Source organism: Emydura macquarii, unplaced genomic scaffold, assembly GCF_026122565.2.
Source record: "Emydura macquarii macquarii isolate MOO-44397 ecotype Brisbane River unplaced genomic scaffold, CSIRO-AGI_Emac_v2 contig_67, whole genome shotgun sequence".
In the NCBI taxonomy this organism is placed as follows: domain Eukaryota; kingdom Metazoa; phylum Chordata; order Testudines; family Chelidae; genus Emydura; species Emydura macquarii.
This window is the reverse complement of record NW_027130204.1, coordinates 8,840,053-8,859,937: the sequence shown is the minus strand read 5'-3', so window position 1 is coordinate 8,859,937 and position 19,885 is coordinate 8,840,053. Positions and strand designations below refer to the sequence as shown.

Here is a 19,885-nt window from a genome sequence, read left to right as displayed (position 1 = left end):
TTTTTGTTGGCATACAAATTGAGTTCACTCAGAGAACGATTTATTCCTTGCATTGAACGGCTCTTTCTTTCTCCAAGGAGCCCGTCTCTCTCCCTGGTTTTTCCCTCTCTCTCTCTTCCCCCCTCCCCCTTCCTTCAAGTCACAGCAGGCTTGTAATCAGCAACAAAAGCTGACATAAATCAAGGGCGGATTGACAGGGGCTGACAAATAACTGATTGATTGCGGTTGGGGAGCATTGACAACTGACGGAGGGGTGGAGATACCCAAAAAGAGAGGGAGCGAGGGGAGGAGGGCCAGGGCTGTGTGTGTGTTACTCGTGAAAACATGTGACAGTCGCGTTCCCCAATCTCTGCACTGGGCTTCCAGTGTCATCCCGTGCCTGATTGGAGAGCTTCTGCTCGCACTTGGCAATGGTATGTGTGCGTGTTATTTAGTTTCACGTCAAAGACCACTTTGAAAATATGAAGGGGAGGGGGGGAGAGCTTTATACTATCCCTTTTCCTCCAGCACGAAGCAGGACATTATAAAACCTGATCACCCCCCCTTTCCCCCGCCCCTTGGTTTAGTGGGGGCCAGGTTGCAAAAATGCCCTGGGTGAAACCACCAGAGAGCGGTTGGAGCCGGCCGGAAAAGCAACCACCCGGTTGCTTTTGTGCATGCGATGACAAATCCATCCCCCCCTAAGGCGTACTTAAAGGCTGTGGTAGCCTATGCCGTGCACATCGCTATGGGTCATGAGGGCTAGCGGCTCTTAAAAAGACGCAGCAGCACGCTGTGTTTTGGCGGCGGTGACACACCTGGCTGGCGCGCCCTTGAAAGGGCGCACTTCTTCTTCTCCCTGGTGGTGCGCAGCGTGCATGGGGAGAGGCTGAAGGAGTGAGTGACTAGCACCAGGAGCGAGGCAGAATTCAAAGCGCGGGATGTGAAACACAAAATTAACGCCCATCCTGTCCTAGGAGCAAAAACAAGGGGGGGGGGAGTGCGAGAGAGGGAGAGCCCATGAAAAAACCGTAGCAAAAAAAAAAAAAAAAAAGGCAGCAAGCCCCAGCCCGGGGAACGTCACATCCCCTTGACCCTCCAATCACCTCGGGGTCCCATTTGATTGGAAGGCGGCAAAGGCTTTAATCTCAGACTAATTCAGCTGCTTTTGAAGTGACTTTCTTTGCCAGATCCCGGGCTGGACGGGCAGCCAGCAGCGGCTCGCGCGCGCAGCAGCAGCACAGCTGAGCAGTGAGCGCAGGCGGGAGAGAGCGCAGCGCAGCAACCAGAGAGAGGAGCGCGCCCGGCAGCAAGCGAGAGACAGACGCGCTCCCCCCAGTCCCCTCCCGCCCCCCGCCCCGGGATTATTCTTCTCTCAGAGCAGCCCGCGCTCCCGGCCTGAGCAAGGCAAAGCCAGAGCCGTTTTCTGCCTTGGGTTTTGTTTTGGCTAGTTTGCCTCTGGGGGTGTGTGACTGTCCTCTGCCCCCACCCCTCTCCTTCCTCCTCCTCCTCCTCCTCCTCCTCCTCCTCCTGCCTGCCAACGAGAGAAGGTTTCCGAGGCTGATCAGCGCGACTTGTCCCCGTTTTCATGAGAGGTTTTTGGTCATGATCACATCGCCCTCGCTTTCTGCTGTAAGAAGTAGTAAGCACAGCAGTGGCGTTCGAGACCTCGGCATCGGCAGCGGCTCGGCTGATCTCGCCTCCTGGCAGAGCGGGCACTCTGGGAATAACCGCAGCACCAAGACCTTCTTCCACGCTGTCCCTCCTTCGGACCCTTTGCGCCAAGCGAATCGGCTTCCCATCAAAGTCTTGAAAATGCTCACGGCTCGGACTGGACACATTTTACACCCAGAGTATCTGCAGCCTTTGCCTTCCACCCCTGTCAGCCCCATTGAGGTAAGGAACGGGAGGCGATGCCTTTTGTGTGTGTGTGTGTTTGTTTGTTTTCCCCCTTCTCAAGCTCCCTCTCCCCACCGTCATTGCATGGCGTCCTCTGCAATGTCTCCCAGCGCTTCTCTTCCTTTCCCTTGGAAATGCGGTGACATGGGGGTGGAAACAAAACCCCCGGAGCTGGGGCTAGCGCTGGGACCGGCCCGGGGTCTTGGCTTCCGAGTGATTTGGCTCATTTTATAATTCCTTCTTTAATGAAAGTTAATTTATTTTTGTTTTCTTCACACACACCCTTTTTTTGGGGGGTGGGAGGAGGCCGAAGGGGGGGGGGAGAGAAACTGTTATCCTAAAGGACGGGCGACTCTAGGCATCCAACTAGTGACAAAGTGCGAAATAGTCTCGTTTGCTGGAAATATTGGGGGGGGGGGGGGAAATGTGGGTGCGGCCGATCAAAGGTTCCTGGTCTTTTAATTTCTCACTTTGAAAAATAGTGGCGAATGGATGGGTTTTGGGGTGTTGTTTTTTAGTCCATCTTTTCCGTGTTACGCGGGCAGGGTGCATATCTATATATATATTTTAGGGACCGCCGCTCTAAAAAGAGGGGTGGTGGGGAAGGATGGGGCCGTGTGACTGAATGGTTTCATTAAAGTCTCATCAAAGGGAAGCCATAGCCCTCCAGAGCTAACTCCGGCTCGGTTATAAATAGTGTGTAGACAGTAAGCGGGACAGAAATGGTGCAGTCGCTCCACTTTGCGGGCGGGCGTGGGGAGAAGGCAAAGCCAAAGCAGAGCCAAAAAGCTTAACTTTGCAAAGCCCCCCCGGGGGGGGGGGAGGGGATTTGCTGCTTGGCAAAGGCAGCGGTAGGCAGTAGAGACGGGCTTTTCTCGCATCTGTATCTGCAAGAAATTGTTGCCTTTTTAAAGGCATTGTGGAAAATGGTGCATGCAGGGGAGCCGGAGTCGGGGGGGGGGGGCTCATGATGATGAATGTGCACAAAATTGTGGCCCCTTTTCAGGCTGTTATTTGCAATAAGAGTCGGTAAATGCCGACTTCCTTTGTTTGCTTATTTAAAAAAAGATGAAAAAAACAAAAAACCCACCGTCCGATTAAACGTTTGCATTTGTGTCCCCCTCTGATTTCTGCAGCTGGATGCTAAGAAGAGCCCCCTGGCCCTTCTGGCTCAGACGTGTTCCCAGATCGGGAAGCCAGATCCTTCCCCTTCATCCAAACTCTCCTCGGTCACCTCGAACGGCGCGGGCGGCGACAAGGACTCCAAGTCGGGCCCCTTGAAACTCAGCGACATCGGCGTGGAGGACAAGTCGAGCTTCAAGCCCTACTCCAAGCCGGGCGCCGAGAAGAAGGAACCGGGCCCGGCCGGCGGCGGCGGCGGCACAGCCTCCGGGTCTGTCTCCAGTGGGGAGAAGTCGGGATTCCGGGTGCCGAGCGCCACCTGCCAGCCGTTCACGCCAAGGACAGGCAGCCCCAACTCCAGCGCCTCCGCCTGCTCGCCGGGGCTGTTGCCGGCCGAGGGCAAGGCGGGCGAGGACAAGAAGGACGCGGAGGGCTGCGGCAAAGCGGGCGGCGCCGGCTCTGAGGGGGCCGGGCTCGGCCCCGGCCGGATTAGCGTGAGCTGTGCCGGGATTACCGTGGAGGGCGGCCAGCACCCGGAGGGCGCGCCGGGCTCCAAACCCATCTCCTCGGACTCCTCCTCCTCCTGCAGCAGCAGCAGCAGCGCCGTCACCTCGTCCGCCTCCGTGCTGGGCTCCGGCTTGGTGGCCCCGGTCTCGCCCTACAAACCGGGCCAGACGGTTTTCCCCCTGCCGCCGGCGGGCATGAGTTACCCGGGCACGCTGGCCGGCGCCTACGCCGGCTACCCGCCGCAGTTCCTGCCGCACGGCGTGGCCCTGGACCCCACCAAGCCCGGCAGCCTGGTCGGGGCCCAGCTGGCCGCCGCCGGCAGCCTGGGCTGCAGCAAGCCGGCGGGATCCAGCCCGTTGGCCGGCGCCTCGCCGCCCTCCGTCATGACGGCCAGCCTGTGCCGAGACCCCTACTGCCTGAGCTACCACTGCGCCAGCCACCTGGCCGGCGCCGCCAGCCCCTCCTGCGCCCACGAGCAGGCCCTCAAGTCCGGCTACCCGCTGGTCTACCCCCCGCACCCGCTGCACGGCGTCCACTCCTCGCTGACGGGGGCCGCCCCGCCCTCTCTGGCCGGCCACCCACTCTACCCCTACGGCTTCATGCTCCCCAACGACCCCCAGCCCCACATCTGCAACTGGGTGTCGGCCAACGGACCGTGTGACAAGCGCTTTGCCAGCTCCGAGGAGCTGCTGAGCCACTTGCGGACCCACACTGCCTTCCCGGGCACCGATAAACTGCTCTCCGGCTACCCCAGCTCCTCCTCGCTGGCCAGCGCCGCCGCCGCCGCCATGGCCTGCCACATGCACGTCCCCAGCTCCGGGGCGCCCGGCAGCCCCGGCGCGCTGGCCCTCCGCAGCCCGCACCACGCCCTGGGACTGAGCAGTCGCTACCATCCCTATTCCAAGAGCCCTTTGCCCACCCCAGGTGCCCCTGTGCCGGTGCCTGCAGCCACGGGACCTTACTACTCCCCCTATGCACTGTACGGGCAGAGACTGACCACAGCCTCAGCTCTGGGATACCAGTGAGTGCGGGGTGGGGTAGGGGGTGAAAACAAGGGGAGGGGGGCAGGGGAGTGCGGGGGATGGAAAAGAAACCCTTCCTGCCACACTTTATACAAGCTGAAATCTGACTTTTTATAAAAATAGTGTTCATTTGAGGACTGGATCCGTGAGCACTGTATTTATTTATGTTAGCTTCAAGCGGGACAATGAATCAAAGTGCATTACTTAACCGAGCTCAAATAGGTATTAAAAAAAATTAAAAAAAAAAAAAAAAGTTGGACACCCCTTGTAGAATATAAATAAATAAAAAAAATAGAGGTCTTCTCTTTAATGTTACTTTGAAATTGCTATGATTGTATTGTACGTTTTATTTAATGTCTCCTTGAAACGAAAAAAAAAATGACATGCATGTTTGTTACAAAAAAAAAAAAAAACTCGCAATTTGTCAATTATAACTTCAAATTGCAATTATTTTTACGGTGTATACAACTGAAAGAATTGGTATTTTTTTGTATGTAATCTGGAAGAAGGAAAAAAAAAAAAAAAAAAAAACAAAAAACCCCCCACAAAACAATTCTATTCCAAAAACCTCATTTGCCTTATTTTGTTCTTTAAAAGGAACACTTAACTATTTTTAATTTTTAAGTCCACCCTGTAAAAGGGGGTAAGGTTTACGTCATGTACTAAAATGATAGACAATGTATCGCTTTAAAGATTAAAATTCCGTATATTTGATGTATGAAAAGCTTTTATTTTTTTATTTTATTTTTTTAAATACGCTTTTAGTCGGTTACAAACACAACTGGGTCTGGGCTGGAGATGGACTACTAATTTCTCCTTAAGCGTTTATTCAATTTTAATTAAAAACAACCACCCTCCCCCCCTTTATTATAACCTGCGGGCTCTCTTTTAAAAATCAGAGACCTGCACGTTGTATCTTCCTCCCTCCCTTAAGAACTGTGTAGGAATGAAACGGGGAAACTAAGATGAATTGAGTCTGTTTTCCAACGTGCATTAAGAAACCAGTGATTGAATTATTTCTGGTGTGAATAGGGATAGGCAGCTTTTGGAACACTTTTTTATATATAAACAAAAGGGTGGGGGAGGCTTCGGTTCTGAGATGGAAAATAGAGACTTATTTTGAAAAGCTTGTAAACTGCCCCGAGAGAAAGACGGGCTCCTTCGCCTCTAAACACGAAACTGGAAAGAGAAAAAAAGCAGGGGATCGTTACTGTGGGAGAATTTTCAGAGCTCAGGACAAACGAGTGTCAGATTAAAAATAACTCGTCAGACCCTTCTGGGGTGTCTTCCTTTCTCTCCTCCTTCCTCCCTCAGCTGTTTTTAAAGACAAAAACCCAGCTCTCTCAAGGTAGAAGAAGTCTGAGCTAAGTTAAGAGCAGTGGAAACATACAAAACGCTAGCTACTTCCGGCCTGCCCCAGCCAGGCTCTCTGTAACTTTGCTTCGTGAGTCTTTACCGAACCCCCCATTCAGACAAACGGGGGTGCGCACTTCTCCTTTCTTTGTAAACTCGCCTGCGCGGGGAGAAGCAGGGAACAAGCCCAGGCAAACACAACGAATCACGAATGGGCATATAGGATCCCTCCGTTTGCAGCCTCTTTTGCAGACGTTGTACGTTTCACAGCCCCTACCCGCTACCTGGTTTTCCTTCTACAACGCCCCTGTCCTCGCACGATGTGTGTCCCTCTCTTCCCCCGCCTTGAACTGAACCGACGGGGAAAGTTACAAGCGGCGACTTTGCCGCGACAAAATTGCTTATTTTTCCTCCCTGCCCTTATAGTCCCCACAATATAATTACTGCTCAAAGTTTCCCGTGGTGCCCAGGGCTAATTAGTCGAATGCATTTACTCGAGATAATTAGTAGAAGTTAGAGCTAATGTGCACAGGGAAGAAAAGAAGCAAGTTAATGAAGTCTTCTGCGTTCGCCCAGCCCTCTTCGCTGCCCGGATTGCCTGGTGTGATGGGAGCTCTGGGACGTTTCTGTATTAGAGAGACCAGATCTACACAGGGAAATGCCAAGACGCGCGGAGCTGGGCCGGTCTCTGGTTCTTTACACGCGTCAAGAAGAAATAGGCACCAGAAATGCGGCGTGCTTTAGTAAAAATGGGGCTATTAAATAGTTCTGCTTTGGGGAATTTCAGACGAGCCTTCTGTTGTGAAATGACGGGGGCAGGGCTGTGTAAGTTTCTTTTAAAGCCAAGGGTAATTACACAAAGTAACTTAGAAGAATAATTATAATGTAATGAAATTGACACAAGCGCAGCTAACACTCAAGAGGGGAAGGATCGTTGTTAGGGACACGTTGAGCCACTGAGCTGGATTTATACAAAAAAACATTTTTTTGGAATTTTTTTTTACCCTCTTCTTTCACCACGAGTGTTTGTGCGCTGTCAAGATCATTCTGTCAGGATAGTTTTAGCCACGGTTTTATTTTTTAGCCACCACTTTAAATTTGGAGAAAATATATATTTCAGGCTCCTATCCGGATTTGGACAAAATTTATTGAAAATGTACCACGGTAAAGAAACCTGCCTTTTCTTTCTCTGCAGCTACCTTTAATGCATCTCCCTCACACTTTCCGACCACATAACTATCTTAAATGCTCGATCTAAAATCTATAAACAGCTGCTTCTAAGGCTGTTTTAAAAACCTCTTCTGGTTAATTTTATTTTTCTGGATTTCAGCGCTATGAAAGTTGCAACTCCGCCTAAAGCTTAAGGATTTCAGATGTAAAGTATTATCATGAAACATTTACCATTGGTTTGTTGATGGCTTTTTTTTTTTTTTTTTTTTGCTCGACTCGAGTGCTTGGTGGTATTGAAAATTTAAATCGCTTATTTTATTTCCATGGGGAGGGTAAGGAGGTGTTAAAATATGTGAGCTGGCAAATGTCGCCTAGGATTTTGATTTTAAGCTAGGAAATGTGCTTTTTCTAATAGACAGGGACTTACAGGCATTCATCTTTTTAGGTAAAAGGGTTGCATTTGTTATTCCCCTTCCCCCCCTTGCTAACCGGATGGGTTGTGGAGTTGACAGCAGCCGCTGGTCCACGCCACCGAACTAAAATAATTTCACAGTGAAAAACCTGCTCGAGAGGACAAGCAACAGAAGGGCAGCACTCATCAAAAGCCAACCTCAGATCAATCTGACCAGAGTCAGACAGACATTCATTTAAATTAAATAGTTAGATCTTCCTCACAAATCCTTTCTGAACATTAAAGATAAACTCATGCAATATTTAAATCACCTCTGGTCGGATGCCGGGGAGCCCAAATAAAACTAATGAATTTCCTTCCACTCCTGAAGGGTTTCCCGTGCATGCCACTGCAGCACAACCCTTCTGCTAACAAGCGTGGCTAGGAAAAAGGAGAGTTCCCTTTATCTCAGCTATGTAATTAAGCCAGCTTTAGGAAACAATAGGACAGCACAATCCACGGTCAGCAAAGGAGTCCAGAGAATGTTTTTGAACCTATGTATGCTCACACATCCTGGCATGTACGAACAGATCCAGGCAACAGACACGTCAGTTTGTTTTTCTGTCCTTAGTATCGGCACAAATGTTTTGCAACTCAAATACAAGGCTGCAGCTCTAACGACCGGGCTTGGTTTTGTGCAATTAATAGGCGACCCCGTTTTCTGAGACAGCGGGTATCTTAACGATCCCTATTAAACTACTTCTAATATAGCCTGCACACACCACGCACTGCGGTACCGGCTCTGACCCTTTCCTCCCTCAATCCAGGGTCTGAATAAACTATCCACCTTCAGACTCGGAGAAAGCTAGCCAGGTGGCATTCTGAAAAAGCCAAACTTTCAGGGCTCATGCAACAAGCGCATCTGAAGAAAGTAACTGAGCAAACTTCGTATTTTAATGTACAAAAGGCGGAGGGAAGAAGAGCACGACTACGAAAGTGCCATTTAGTTTCTCGGGATTGTTAGGAAAAAATACTGACGTCATCAGTATAAAACCCCCCTACCCCCTGGCATTTGTTTTGGTTTTTAACTTCTGATCATTTTAAGTATGTCGAACGTTGAAGTGACACATACACATCACATTCGGACTCTTGTATCCATCCAGCATTACCGCAGACAAGACGATCACTCATGAATGGGAGGTGTTTAATTCTTGCTAAATATCCCTCCCAGCTCAGTCCCAGAAAGTTAAGGCCAGATGGCTCCTTTCTCTCTCTCTCTTTTTTAAACGCAAACAGGCTCTTGCGATGCAATGTGAAGGTGTCAAAGGAATATAGATTTCTTCTCCCTTCCCCCTGACTCTCTCTCGGCCACTGATTGCTTTGGCAATGAGGGGGAAGGAATTCTAGAAAACTGAAAGATTTGGGTTTTAACACAGAAATTAAAAGCGATCGTATTAATACTGGGCGTTTCCTATAGAAACCGCTCAGGTATTGATGGGGGGGGGTCCCATTTCCGGGTTGTGCGTGTGATTGGCTGGTTTTTGTTTTTAACTGAAAAAGTAATTCACAGAGACTTTGTTCTTTCTTCATGTCTTAAAATTCATCCACTTGTCCCTCCCCCCCTTCCCCCACCGTGAAAAAGGTAAATCCATTCTAGTTTTGAATACTGTAGAAAGCCTGGTGTGTATTTCCCCACCCCCCTCCATCTTCAAATGAATTAAAGACAACCTGACAACGCTGTCATCTGTCTTCAACGTCACATCAAGGCAAGAAATAATGATAACAGAGCAACAGAAAGACGCCCACTGAAACCTGGAAGATATATAAAAAAAGCCTTGAAACAGATTGAAAGAGAACAAAATTAGACTAGTCTTCTCAGGATACTGCACTAGGAACCTTTAAAAAAAAAAAAAAAAAAAAAAAAAAAAAAAAACAAAAAAAAAAAAAAAAAAGCAGAACACCAAAACAACTGTGTTTCATCTTCAGCGTTTTATTTTGTGCAAAGTCTGGTTGGTTGATCAAAAATACTTCTGTGAAAATAATAATAATTCGATGAGCGAGCACATGCAGTAGATCCGAAGTATTACAAACTAAAGGAAAAACCATGATTCAAGTCCTGTTTGCAGTTAATAATCAACGTTTTTCCATCTCTTCAAGTGTAACCCAGATAGTGCCACATTCAACACCGAGCCCCACATGAGAAATGAAGACAGACACAAATCTATGGAGAAAAGATGTGATTTGTTTCTTTGGTGTGTATAGTTTTTTTGATTTTGGGGGGGGGGGGGGGAAATGAGTGTCTGAACTACCTGCTTTTCCTGCCGCCAGGCGACGCTGCTGAGTCCTCAACAAATGAGAAAAAGAGCAAAGCTAACTTGTTATTTTGCTTTGAAGAGCTACCACCCATTAAGTTTTTAACCTTTCTTTCCCCCCCCCCTCCCCTTCGCCTCGCCGAGGTTTAGCATGCAATCGCCTCTGTGAGTCTCACTACTTCCAATTTTGAACAGGAAAAAAGGAACGTTCCATTAGTTTGAACAGACACCCAGGACGCAAGTCTTGATCCCTGATAAAAATCACTTGTTTGGGACAGGAGGAATCTTTGATCTAATCCAAAGGGAAGTATTGCAGTATAAATGGATTTAGCAAGATAAAAACAGATAGGCCGGACTAAACAAAAAAACGTGCTGCTGCTGTTGTTGTTAATCACACTTGTAATCTCATGCACTCTGAAGGGTAAATAAATTGCAGTTATATCAAAAACAATTGACTCTACATGTGTTCATAACAGATGGGATCTTATCAGAGTTTAACTGTAATAAATTCTGACTTCTGGAAATTGTAATCTTTAGTCCATGGTAGATGTTGTCTCTCTCTCTCTCTCTCTTTTTTTTACTGTAATAACAGGCTGCAAACTTTTGTGAGCAACTAGGAAAGTTTTCAAGACCAGCACTGTTACACAAGCATTTTTTTATGTTTCCTCCAGAAAGACAGCTGTTTAAAGTTGAAGTAAAAAGGCTTCAGAAAATACAGAAACGAAAATACTGGCGTTCGGGAGACAAATGATTGATTTCCCCCTCCCCAATCTTATTTATAAAGAGCACGGAGGTCAGTGATAACAGCCTTTGAAATACATGTAAAAGACCCAACACTGTATAGCGAGTCATGGCAAATGACAGGGCTTGCTTTAGAAAAAAGAGAGTCAATGTCAGAAGAATAAACTCAACCAGTGGGGGAAAAACTATGTCCTAACTTCAGATTAATCCTTCGGTGTTCCAGATCGCGAAATTAAAAAATAAATTTGAGTAACTACCGAAAGAATAAAATTATAACAATAAATTGCACACACACACATAGGCTGCAAGACTAATTATGCCCCACCGTCTCGGCTCCCCAGTGCTGTTTATCAAGTTTGCAAGATAAATGCTTGCAAATCCATTGCATTTCCATAAATCCTCTAGCCGCTTCTTCTTCTTCGGCCAATGCTTTTGCAACATTAATTGATTTTATTGCACTTTCTAGAGTCACTGTATATTAAACCCCAGCGAGTTTGCGTTGAAAGCAGTATTTTTAATTATTTATTTTTGCTTTCCGTCGTCGTACGAAACCCGTGAAGCAGAATTTTTAGAGCTACTGGGGTCTGGTTCTTTTCCTCGTGTGATCTTGCTGGAGAACGTGAGCTGCAATTAGCAGGTTTCTAATCATCTAGACCTTTTTAAAAACACCACACCAGAACTTCATAGTTGGTGAAAAATGACTAGAAATCATTCTACACACAAGACACTTTTAGCAGGACGGAGGGAAGGAATGAAGATGCGATTTGGTGTTGAGATTCGGGAAACACTCAGTTTGTTTCATTTCCGTTCCTGAATGGACAGTAATCATTTTAGGGACTGCATGCCGGTATATAAGGAGAGGTTGAGCTCAATTTTACATGCATGTCTTCCCAAGGCTCTGCGTATCTCTTGCTTTTCTCTGTCGTCTAAACAAAGTTGAGCGCCACTGTACTTAGGTGGATTAATAATTGCGTGTCACTTTTCAAACCTACTCATTTTTTAGTTCCTTTTTAGACGGTAACCCATCAATGTTTCAACGAGTGCTAGTCATTTAGCGGTGTCTTTGATCGTCTTTAAAGATCTCGCTAATGCACTATCAGACACATCTACGAAGTGGTGTGTAGCGAGACCGATTCACTTCTCCGCAAACTGGAACCCGTAGTCCGTTAAAAAGGCAAACTAATAGGCGAGAGGCGTCCTTAACCCCAGAAGCTGCTGTATTTCACGGTCAAGACGTTTGCATGCAAGGGGGTTTCTTTCCCACCTAACTAACTATTAAGGTTTCTCCCGGATAGGAGTTTTGTACGGATTCACTTCGAGATATTTCAATGCCCCAGAGGCACATAAAGTGAACAGGAATAATTGCTGTATATCATAGAAAAGACATGTAGGACTTGCTATTTATAAACAGGTCAGGGTAGCTACCTATAAATACAAATATAGCTATGATATACTTTGTATTGCAGACTTCGTGTTTATATTAATGTACACCCTCTGTGTATATATACGCACGCACAGTATATACTGTACAGCAGCTGCTTATTTGGTTTTTAAAGCAAACACGCATGAAAATCCCTGGCAGTTGCCAGTCAGGTGGGATTTTGGGGGGGTGGGAATCAAAAATAAAAGAGCAGTCACAGTGAGTGCCCCTCTTTGTGATATATCCCTGGTGCCAAATGCAGGGCTCCTGGACAGTGTAATATACACAGCGGTGGGGTGAGGAGCTGGGGGAAAACGCACTCCGTATTTAACTTCATTGTTCACCAGCGAGGAGTGGAAGCTGTAACTCATCCTCCCTCCCGAGTGAAAAGCAATCTGTTCCCCCTTTCACTGGGGCTAGCATGCCGCGGCTTTCCAGGATAGAATTAACCCTTTGGCCCGCTGACTGGTGAGCGTTTGCTGACCTTCGCTGCACTGCTGATGACACCCGCTACAATTTGCTGACGCCCGGTTGGCTCCGCTTACGGGGTGGGTCACGGGCAGCAAGGAAGTGGTTAAATAAAGGCCACTAGAGCCAGCCTCCTCACTTTTCTTTTCCCCGTTTAAATGGAAGGGGGAAACAAGACAGCTAGCTTGGCAGCTGAATTCTTTCATATCCCAGAGCAGAAGTCTCTCTCCGGGCTAGATTAGTAAGGTGTCATTTTGGGAAGGGAGAAATTTTCTGTGACTGGAGCCTGGCAGATCAGCTGCTTTGAATAGAAGATCAAGAGAGGTGTCCTGTATTGGGGAAGTGCCTCGGTCAAATAAGCGCTTTACAAGTTGTTACTTTGCAGGAGGTCAGGTTCGGTTTGGATGGGGAAGGTGGGCCAGGATTGAAGGTGCTAGTGTGGGATTTGGGAAATGAGTGCAATATCCTGCCAGGTTACAGACCTTCTTTTGTGATGTTGGGCAGGTCACCTCAGCCGCAGTAAATTGATATAGCTCCACTGAAGCCAACCAGCATTTGCACCAGCTGTGGGTCTGTCCCTTAGTCTCCCAAGGCAAGTCTACACCACAAAATTAAGTTGATCTCAGTTATGTGGACGTACAGCCACTACAGTAATTAAATCACTTTCGCACGTCCACTCTACGTTCCTTGGACCAGCAGTTGATTTAACTGCCAATATGGGATCATGGTAGGATGGCTTCGGAAAGGCAGCAACAGTCGATGTAAGCAATGCCGTGTCTACACTGACCTGGCGACGCAGGGGCAGTCGACGGGAGTTACGCAAGCTACTTAGAATAGCTTGCAACTTCCGTCCACCGCTGTGCTTCCCTTTTGTGCGGTGTCTTCACTGCACTGCACTGACGGGAACCGTGTTCCTGTCGACACAGTGCTGCGCCACTTGAGGGGGTGGTTTACCAGTGTCGTCTTCACTGACCACTCAATCTGATGGCCCATCAGTATAGACGTACCCTGACACTGCATTGACCCACCTACATCGACCTTAGTGCTTGCCTCTGGCGGAGGTGAAGTTAAGTCGACTGAGTAAAACCACCCCCTCACATAGCATAGCTTGCGTAACTCCCGTCAACTGCCCCTGAATCGCCAGCTCATTGTAGATCAGGGCTTACATCTGTGGGAGCTAGGCTCAGAGAGATAGGTCAACGTAACAACAGGGATCACTGGGACAGTGTTAGGATAAATACAATAAAGACTGTGAGGGGTTTAGATTCTATGGTAATGGGTGCCATATATGTATGTATTTATCTTAAATGCTTACGTACACACACACGAACACACAATTACTATTTGTGACAAGAAAATTTTGTTTAGATGTCCAATAGCTTCAATTTAAAAAAAAAAATCAGATTTTTAAGCAACCAGCTATTTTCAAGTTCATAAATATTGGAACAATACATTTTAGAACAAAGACAACCAATGGCACAGCGTAGTTCCAATCTGGAAGTCTTCACTGATGTCCATGTGAGTTTTGCCTGTGATGTCTTCAGGACCGGCCCCTAAGTACATACTGAGTATGCAATGGGTATGAGCTTCATGGAAAACTTGTGATGAAATTCACTTCTCCAACGGGAAGGCGGGTTGTAGCCAGCCCTTCCAGAGCTGCCATTCCTGTGGACAGCAGCCATGCTGCTTTCTTTCTATGCTCCCTATGCAGGTCTTCTCAGCCCCTTGATTTCTGTAAGTAAGTGCAGATATCCTGTGGCTGCACAGCTCGCTCTGACCCCCACTCTTTGGTAGGGTGCTCTAGGCCAGCTTCTGCATCACAGAGGTGACATTCATTCAGTATTACTGTACAGTGGGGCAAATCTTTTCTTTTCTTTTCTTTTTTTTTTGGGGGGGGGGGGGAGGAGGGGAGAAGGGAGAGGGGCAGAAAACGGCTTTTCTTAGCTAAATGGAAATTTTTGCAAAAAATGTCAATTTTTATATTTTTGGATTTTAAATTAAAAAAAAAACATTAAAATGTTTTCATTTTTATTGAATTATTTTCCACAGGGAAAAAATAATTTCCCAGCTGGTTCTAGGTCACCAAGCTCTAAGGGTACTTGCGGTTTTTATTTGTGCCTCCCCCCCCCCGCCCATTTTAAAACAAACAAAACAAAATCCAAACAAAACCCTACCCAACCATGGCTATTGTGTTCCTATCAACTACAAACTGCATCAGCAGTCAGGAATGCATCCCAGATGCTGCCATGAATGTCAAACAAATTTAAATCTTTCAACTGCAGTGTCTTTTTGTTTTAAATATATCACAGCAGGGGTGTCAAACATATTTTGTGGAGTGGGCTGAGTTACATTTTTAATTATGGTCTGCGGGTTGGGTCTACAAAGTTAGGGTAAAACGTTACGCTTGACCAAAAGCAGATATCTCACTGACATCAATAGGAAATTTGCACAGATTGAGGGAGGAATATGGACCAGATGAAACAATCAGCAATGTAGTTAATAAAGTCACTGTTCCATTCAGCATAATTCTGTGGGAGAATATAGACACACAGTTAAGACTTTAAAAACCTGGCCCTTCAGAGTGCCATCATTAGGTTTTAGTGTTAGTAACCATTATTGATGAATTAGAGCAGTACATTCCTGTCTGAGGGCTTGTCTACATATAGTGTTTATATCACTTTAACTATATCTGTTTCTAAACTCATCTAGTTAAAGCGGTACAATCTTAGTGTGGATACAGAGATATCACTTAAATTATCCCATTATAAGTACCTTTTTTTTTTTTTTTATTCCCGTTAGGGGAGGGACCCGTACACTGATATTACTGTTCACTCTAGGGGTTGTACCAATTTAACTATTTCACCAAACTCACACCCCTTACCAAAATAGCTAAATCAGTATGAAAATTGTGGGTCTCTCAGGCCTGAATTATTTCAGACTAAATCAGCTCTACATCACTTCACATTCAGAATGTTTATCTTTGCAGCCGTAAGAGCCAGAAATGTAGAGTGAATCCTGGCCATATTGAAATCAATGGGAGTTCTGCCACTGACTTTTACGGGCCCAGGGTTCTACCTTATATAGAAAAAATTATAAATGCTTACATAATGTAGAATCAGAATTTGTAATGACGACTAGACAGCCATCACAAGGTTGTTTATTTCATGGACTTTTGATGGGGTTGAGTTGCCTGCAGTGGTGTTTTAAAATTGGTCTCAGAGTTTCTGGGAGCAAACCATTCTAGCTGCGTTTTTTTGGCCTGGAGACCAGGCTGGGTTCTGATTTCATTTTGGAGAAAGTGATGATCAGCAATCCAGGACAGTAGCTTGCTTCTTGTTTTCCCATACCCACTTACAGATATTACCTATGAAAAACAGAAGGCTGAAAGCATGGAGGTGGTTTCGGGTCATTGCATCAGAGGTATTGTCAAAAATGGATGTTCAAGCCTTTCAGGGCAATAAGTCTTAGAAACTTAATCAATACATTTAACAGCATCTCAGTTAGCTCTTCTAGGATACCTTTACTCTGGGAGATATAGAGAAGCAGAATGTGCACATTGGACTTGTCTCTAGATTTGCAGCATAGCCGGATTCCTTCAAAGGAGATTGTCTTGAGGTGGTGTATCTTGCATTTGAGGCTGGATTGGCACAGGATGGCCACTACTTCCCCATCCTTGCCTTCTATGGATCTACGTCTGCTGAACAGCCTGGGAGCACAAGATGAGCTAACAGCAGGACTGCAGTGTCATTCAACCAGTGACAGACCAGGCCGGTGGCCTCTTTTGTGATGAGGTGATGGAGGATAAAGAACTTCTTAACACTGAGCTTGCATTAATCAGCAAGAGCTTGAGGTTTTGGCACTTGCCTTCATCTGTTATAAGATTGTGTAGAATGGCTGCTATCTGATTGATTTGATCAGCCACTGTTGTCTAGAAATCAGCATTCTGGAGAGCTTCCTATGGATGCTTCTTTCAGATAAGGATTGGGTTGGGTAGGAGGTGTTTGTGGTTGTTGGAGAAGCAGTGGCCAGGGTAACAAGTGTGCAACTATCATGGATATTGTGTTGGGGAAAGAGGCAAAGCTGGCAGAGTTCAGCTGATATTCATAACAGGTTAGGTTGTTGGGGGTGGTGGCAGATGGGGCTCCTAGGAAAGTAGTAGTGGACAGCATTCCCTTCTCACTGCTGGAGCACAGTTATTGCCTATTTTAAGGGTTGTAGCTGGTGTGATGTCAATTGCTGCTACGAAGGAAGGAGGGGAGACATGAAATTGCACAGCAGCCTTCTAAGCTCTCACCAGGCTCCAGGTCCTGGTTGTTTCCATGTTGGACTTGTTCTGTGACCGGACATTGGGCGCATACCTGTAACTGATACCCTAGGATGCACTATGTGTGTCTGTATGGAATAGCATGCGCTGTACTTGCCATACGTGTGGTGATTTGGAGTGGCTTCCATGCTTACTTCCTACTATGAAGGAGTGAGTCTACAATGCCTACTAGTCATCTGTTCAGAATCTGAGTTTACTGCTTGCCAAGTGCTTATACACTGGCACGCTCTGTTACTACTTCTGGGGATAGCACACTATGTGCTCTTTGGCTAGGACACAGGGGACTCCCAGTATGTTTCACCGCACTATTGAGAGCGTTACAATCCATGTCCTCACATCATAGCCACCCATGCCTTTTATTTTTGGCATGTTGCTGTATGCACTTCAGGACACAAATGGCATGGGTCAATCCTGCAGGAATTGCACCAATTTAGATCCAGCCCCCTCCTCCACTTCCCTAGCAGTTGCCACAGTGCCCAGGATGCACAGCGGACAACTTGGTAGCATATAGGGCCACAAGGACCACTCCCATACATGGACAGGGTATGCTAGCACTGTGGGGTCTATGAACAACGTGGGTGATGATTCCTTCCTCCTGGTTTCCATGCAGCCCAACACCGCACAGGCTGGTAACTGGGGTATGTGCTGGACTACAGGATTTGGGCTTTGATCCAGGTTGGTGTTCCTTCTGGTGCGCCCATACAGCTCACTACAAAACCCACTGAACTATATTTCAACAGTTAATCCATCTCTGACCGTGACTTCTACCACCACCAGCCTGCTTCTCTTGGGCTGTGTTGGCTGCATAGACCACAAAATAGGCACATGTTTCCTTACCACTCACCATACCCACCTTTCCCCCTCCCCCCAACGTTGCTTTTTTGAGGCACCTGCTCTCACGTAAATGGGGGTCTTATTGTTTCCTTTCCTCTGGTCTACAGACTACACCGGACAGGTTGTTCACAGGCTCAGCAGAACTGTACTGGCATTTACGCTCCGTTTCCCCCTGCTTCAGTTAAATAGCCTATTTAAAGTTGGAGACAGAAAGTTGTGCAGCTTTTCAATGCAGAGTTAAAACAGCCACCATGTTTCACCCCGAGATGGTTTTACACCCCAGCACAGCCACATCCATAAGAATATCACTGAAGGGAAACAACTCCTCTATATTGTAAACAGGTAAAACAAATAGTGAAGGGGAGAAATGAAGGGTTCTCAACATGAAGGACAACATTACTAATAATGGAAGACACCTCTGACAAATATCGTTTCACTTCTGTCTCTATAGCTTGTCATCCTGGTGAAGTTATTATCATTATGGGTGTAGCTCAATGTCCATTATATGAATACATACCCACACACAATCCAGTCTAGACTACAAACTTGAATGCTATCGGGGGAAAGGGGGTAAGTTTTGCTCCTCGTAGGTTTTAAAACAATTACTGCATCAGAACTTAAATCTATTATTTCATTGTCTGTTAAATGCTATACTCCTTCATCCAACATGATCCAAGTATTTTTGTATCACATTAAAGAGGAAAACATACAAACTGCATCAAGAGAAGAAGTCCTTGCAGAAATATATAATAATTCTAGAAAAAATTCAATTGTGTCGACTTGGAAGGAAAAATATTCATTTTTCCTACAGAAGACTTAAAATAATCACTCTATTTATCAGCATGTGAGTACATACAATTCTGAATGTGATGTCGTAACCAAAACCTCAGTCATTGCCTGGGACCCCCAGGACTAAAGCATGAACTTCTATACCTTGACTTAAATACTTTAGAAGTAGCTATAGCAAACTCATATCCACCATTGGCCAGATGCAAAGAGGGGAGACATATCACAGTGAACAGGTAGTTACATATCCATATCTACTTGAAAACAAGTTAAAGATTGACTAGAGGCTAGTCATTATTTCAGTTTTAAACTGATTTTCAGAGGAGTTGAACATCATGTGCTCAGAACCTCTAAAATCAGTTGAACTTTGGCAGTGATATTAACACAGATTCATTGTTAATAGGAATACTGTATGAGGAAGCATGGGACATAATTCTGTGCCCAGATTCTGACACCTCCCAAGCCCAGGGTCCCTATCTGGCATGACACTGTGGCTTTCTGGAATGGGGCCCAGGGGTGTGGTTTGTAATAGCAAATCTAGGATTTTGCAATGGGGGGGGGGGGGTGTCGCTGAGTGGGGGCAACCAATGTACAGACATATTAGTTACATTTTTTAAGAAAGACTGTAAGCTACATCATAGTAAACAATTCAGGCAAGCAATAATCCAAAGAACTACATGTTTTTCCTTTTAAAATAAAAAACAAATTCTGCTTCTCTTTCTAAACAAAAAGCAAATCGGTCAGAACCAACCATATTTTCAAATGAAAGCAAAACATGTTGATAATTTCCTTTCTGAAATGAAAAGCCAACCTAGTAAACTACAAATTTTCCATTTATAAAACAAATAAAAGCAAAAACAAACAAAATCCCACCTACAGCCAACCAAATTTTAAATTTTCAAATAAAAGAACAATCTTACCAACTAACAATTTCCTTTTTAAAAATGAAAAGCCATGCTGCAAAGCTACAGAAGAATCAAAGTCATATAGGCACCACATTTAAATTTCTTGTTTCAAGGGAAAGGAAATACAGTTCTTTATAATGAAAGGTTTGTTTACAAGAAGAAAAGGGAACAGCAGCAATTCAACTAAACAAAATTTAACTCTCTATAGAAAGTCCTGGGAAATGGTTTTCAGAACATGCTGTTTAAAAATTTCTTAATGTCAGAAAGAAAATTTTCCAAAAAGAAACCTTACCTTTTCTTTGTGTCTGACCTTCTACAATTCCTTGCTTGAAATCCACAGGTGTGTTTATGGAGGTGTGTTTAACTATACCCTGGTGTGTAGTTAAGGCCAGAGGAAGATCAAGTGAGCCAAGTTTTCAACTGATCTCTCTACATCTGAAGGCTGGTTTCTTGTTCTCAGTCCTTCTGAGATTTGATGAAAGAGGTTCACACCCCAATCCCCAAACTGCTCCATACATAGCTGGCTACATTGAGTTTATGGCCAAAATTTAAAAAAATAGAAGTCTAAATCCTCATCTTGGCTACTATGGCCCAACTGCTGCATGAACTCCTACACCTGAGTAACTTTAATCACATAGGTAATTCCAGTTCA

At 45.9% G+C, this 19,885-nt stretch overlaps 1 protein-coding gene and 1 long non-coding RNA gene across 2 annotated transcripts; one reads left to right on the top strand and one right to left on the bottom strand.

Annotated features, from left to right (window-relative positions):
- The first annotated feature begins 1,401 nt into the window (after positions 1-1,401).
- Positions 1,402-4,533, top strand: ZNF503 (zinc finger protein 503). Its single transcript, XM_067532745.1, has 2 exons — positions 1,402-1,875; positions 3,015-4,533. Exons 1-2 carry the CDS (start codon positions 1,585-1,587, stop codon positions 4,530-4,532), a joined length of 1,809 nt encoding a protein of 602 aa, XP_067388846.1. The 5' UTR covers positions 1,402-1,584; the 3' UTR covers position 4,533.
- Positions 4,534-14,548: 10,015 nt separating this feature from the next.
- Positions 14,549-19,646, bottom strand: LOC137143048 (uncharacterized). Its single transcript, XR_010917103.1, has 3 exons — positions 19,526-19,646; positions 15,489-15,748; positions 14,549-14,912 (listed from the first exon to the last, which is right to left on the bottom strand). It is a non-coding gene; the product is annotated as an uncharacterized lncRNA (long non-coding RNA).
- Positions 19,647-19,885: the final 239 nt, after the last annotated feature.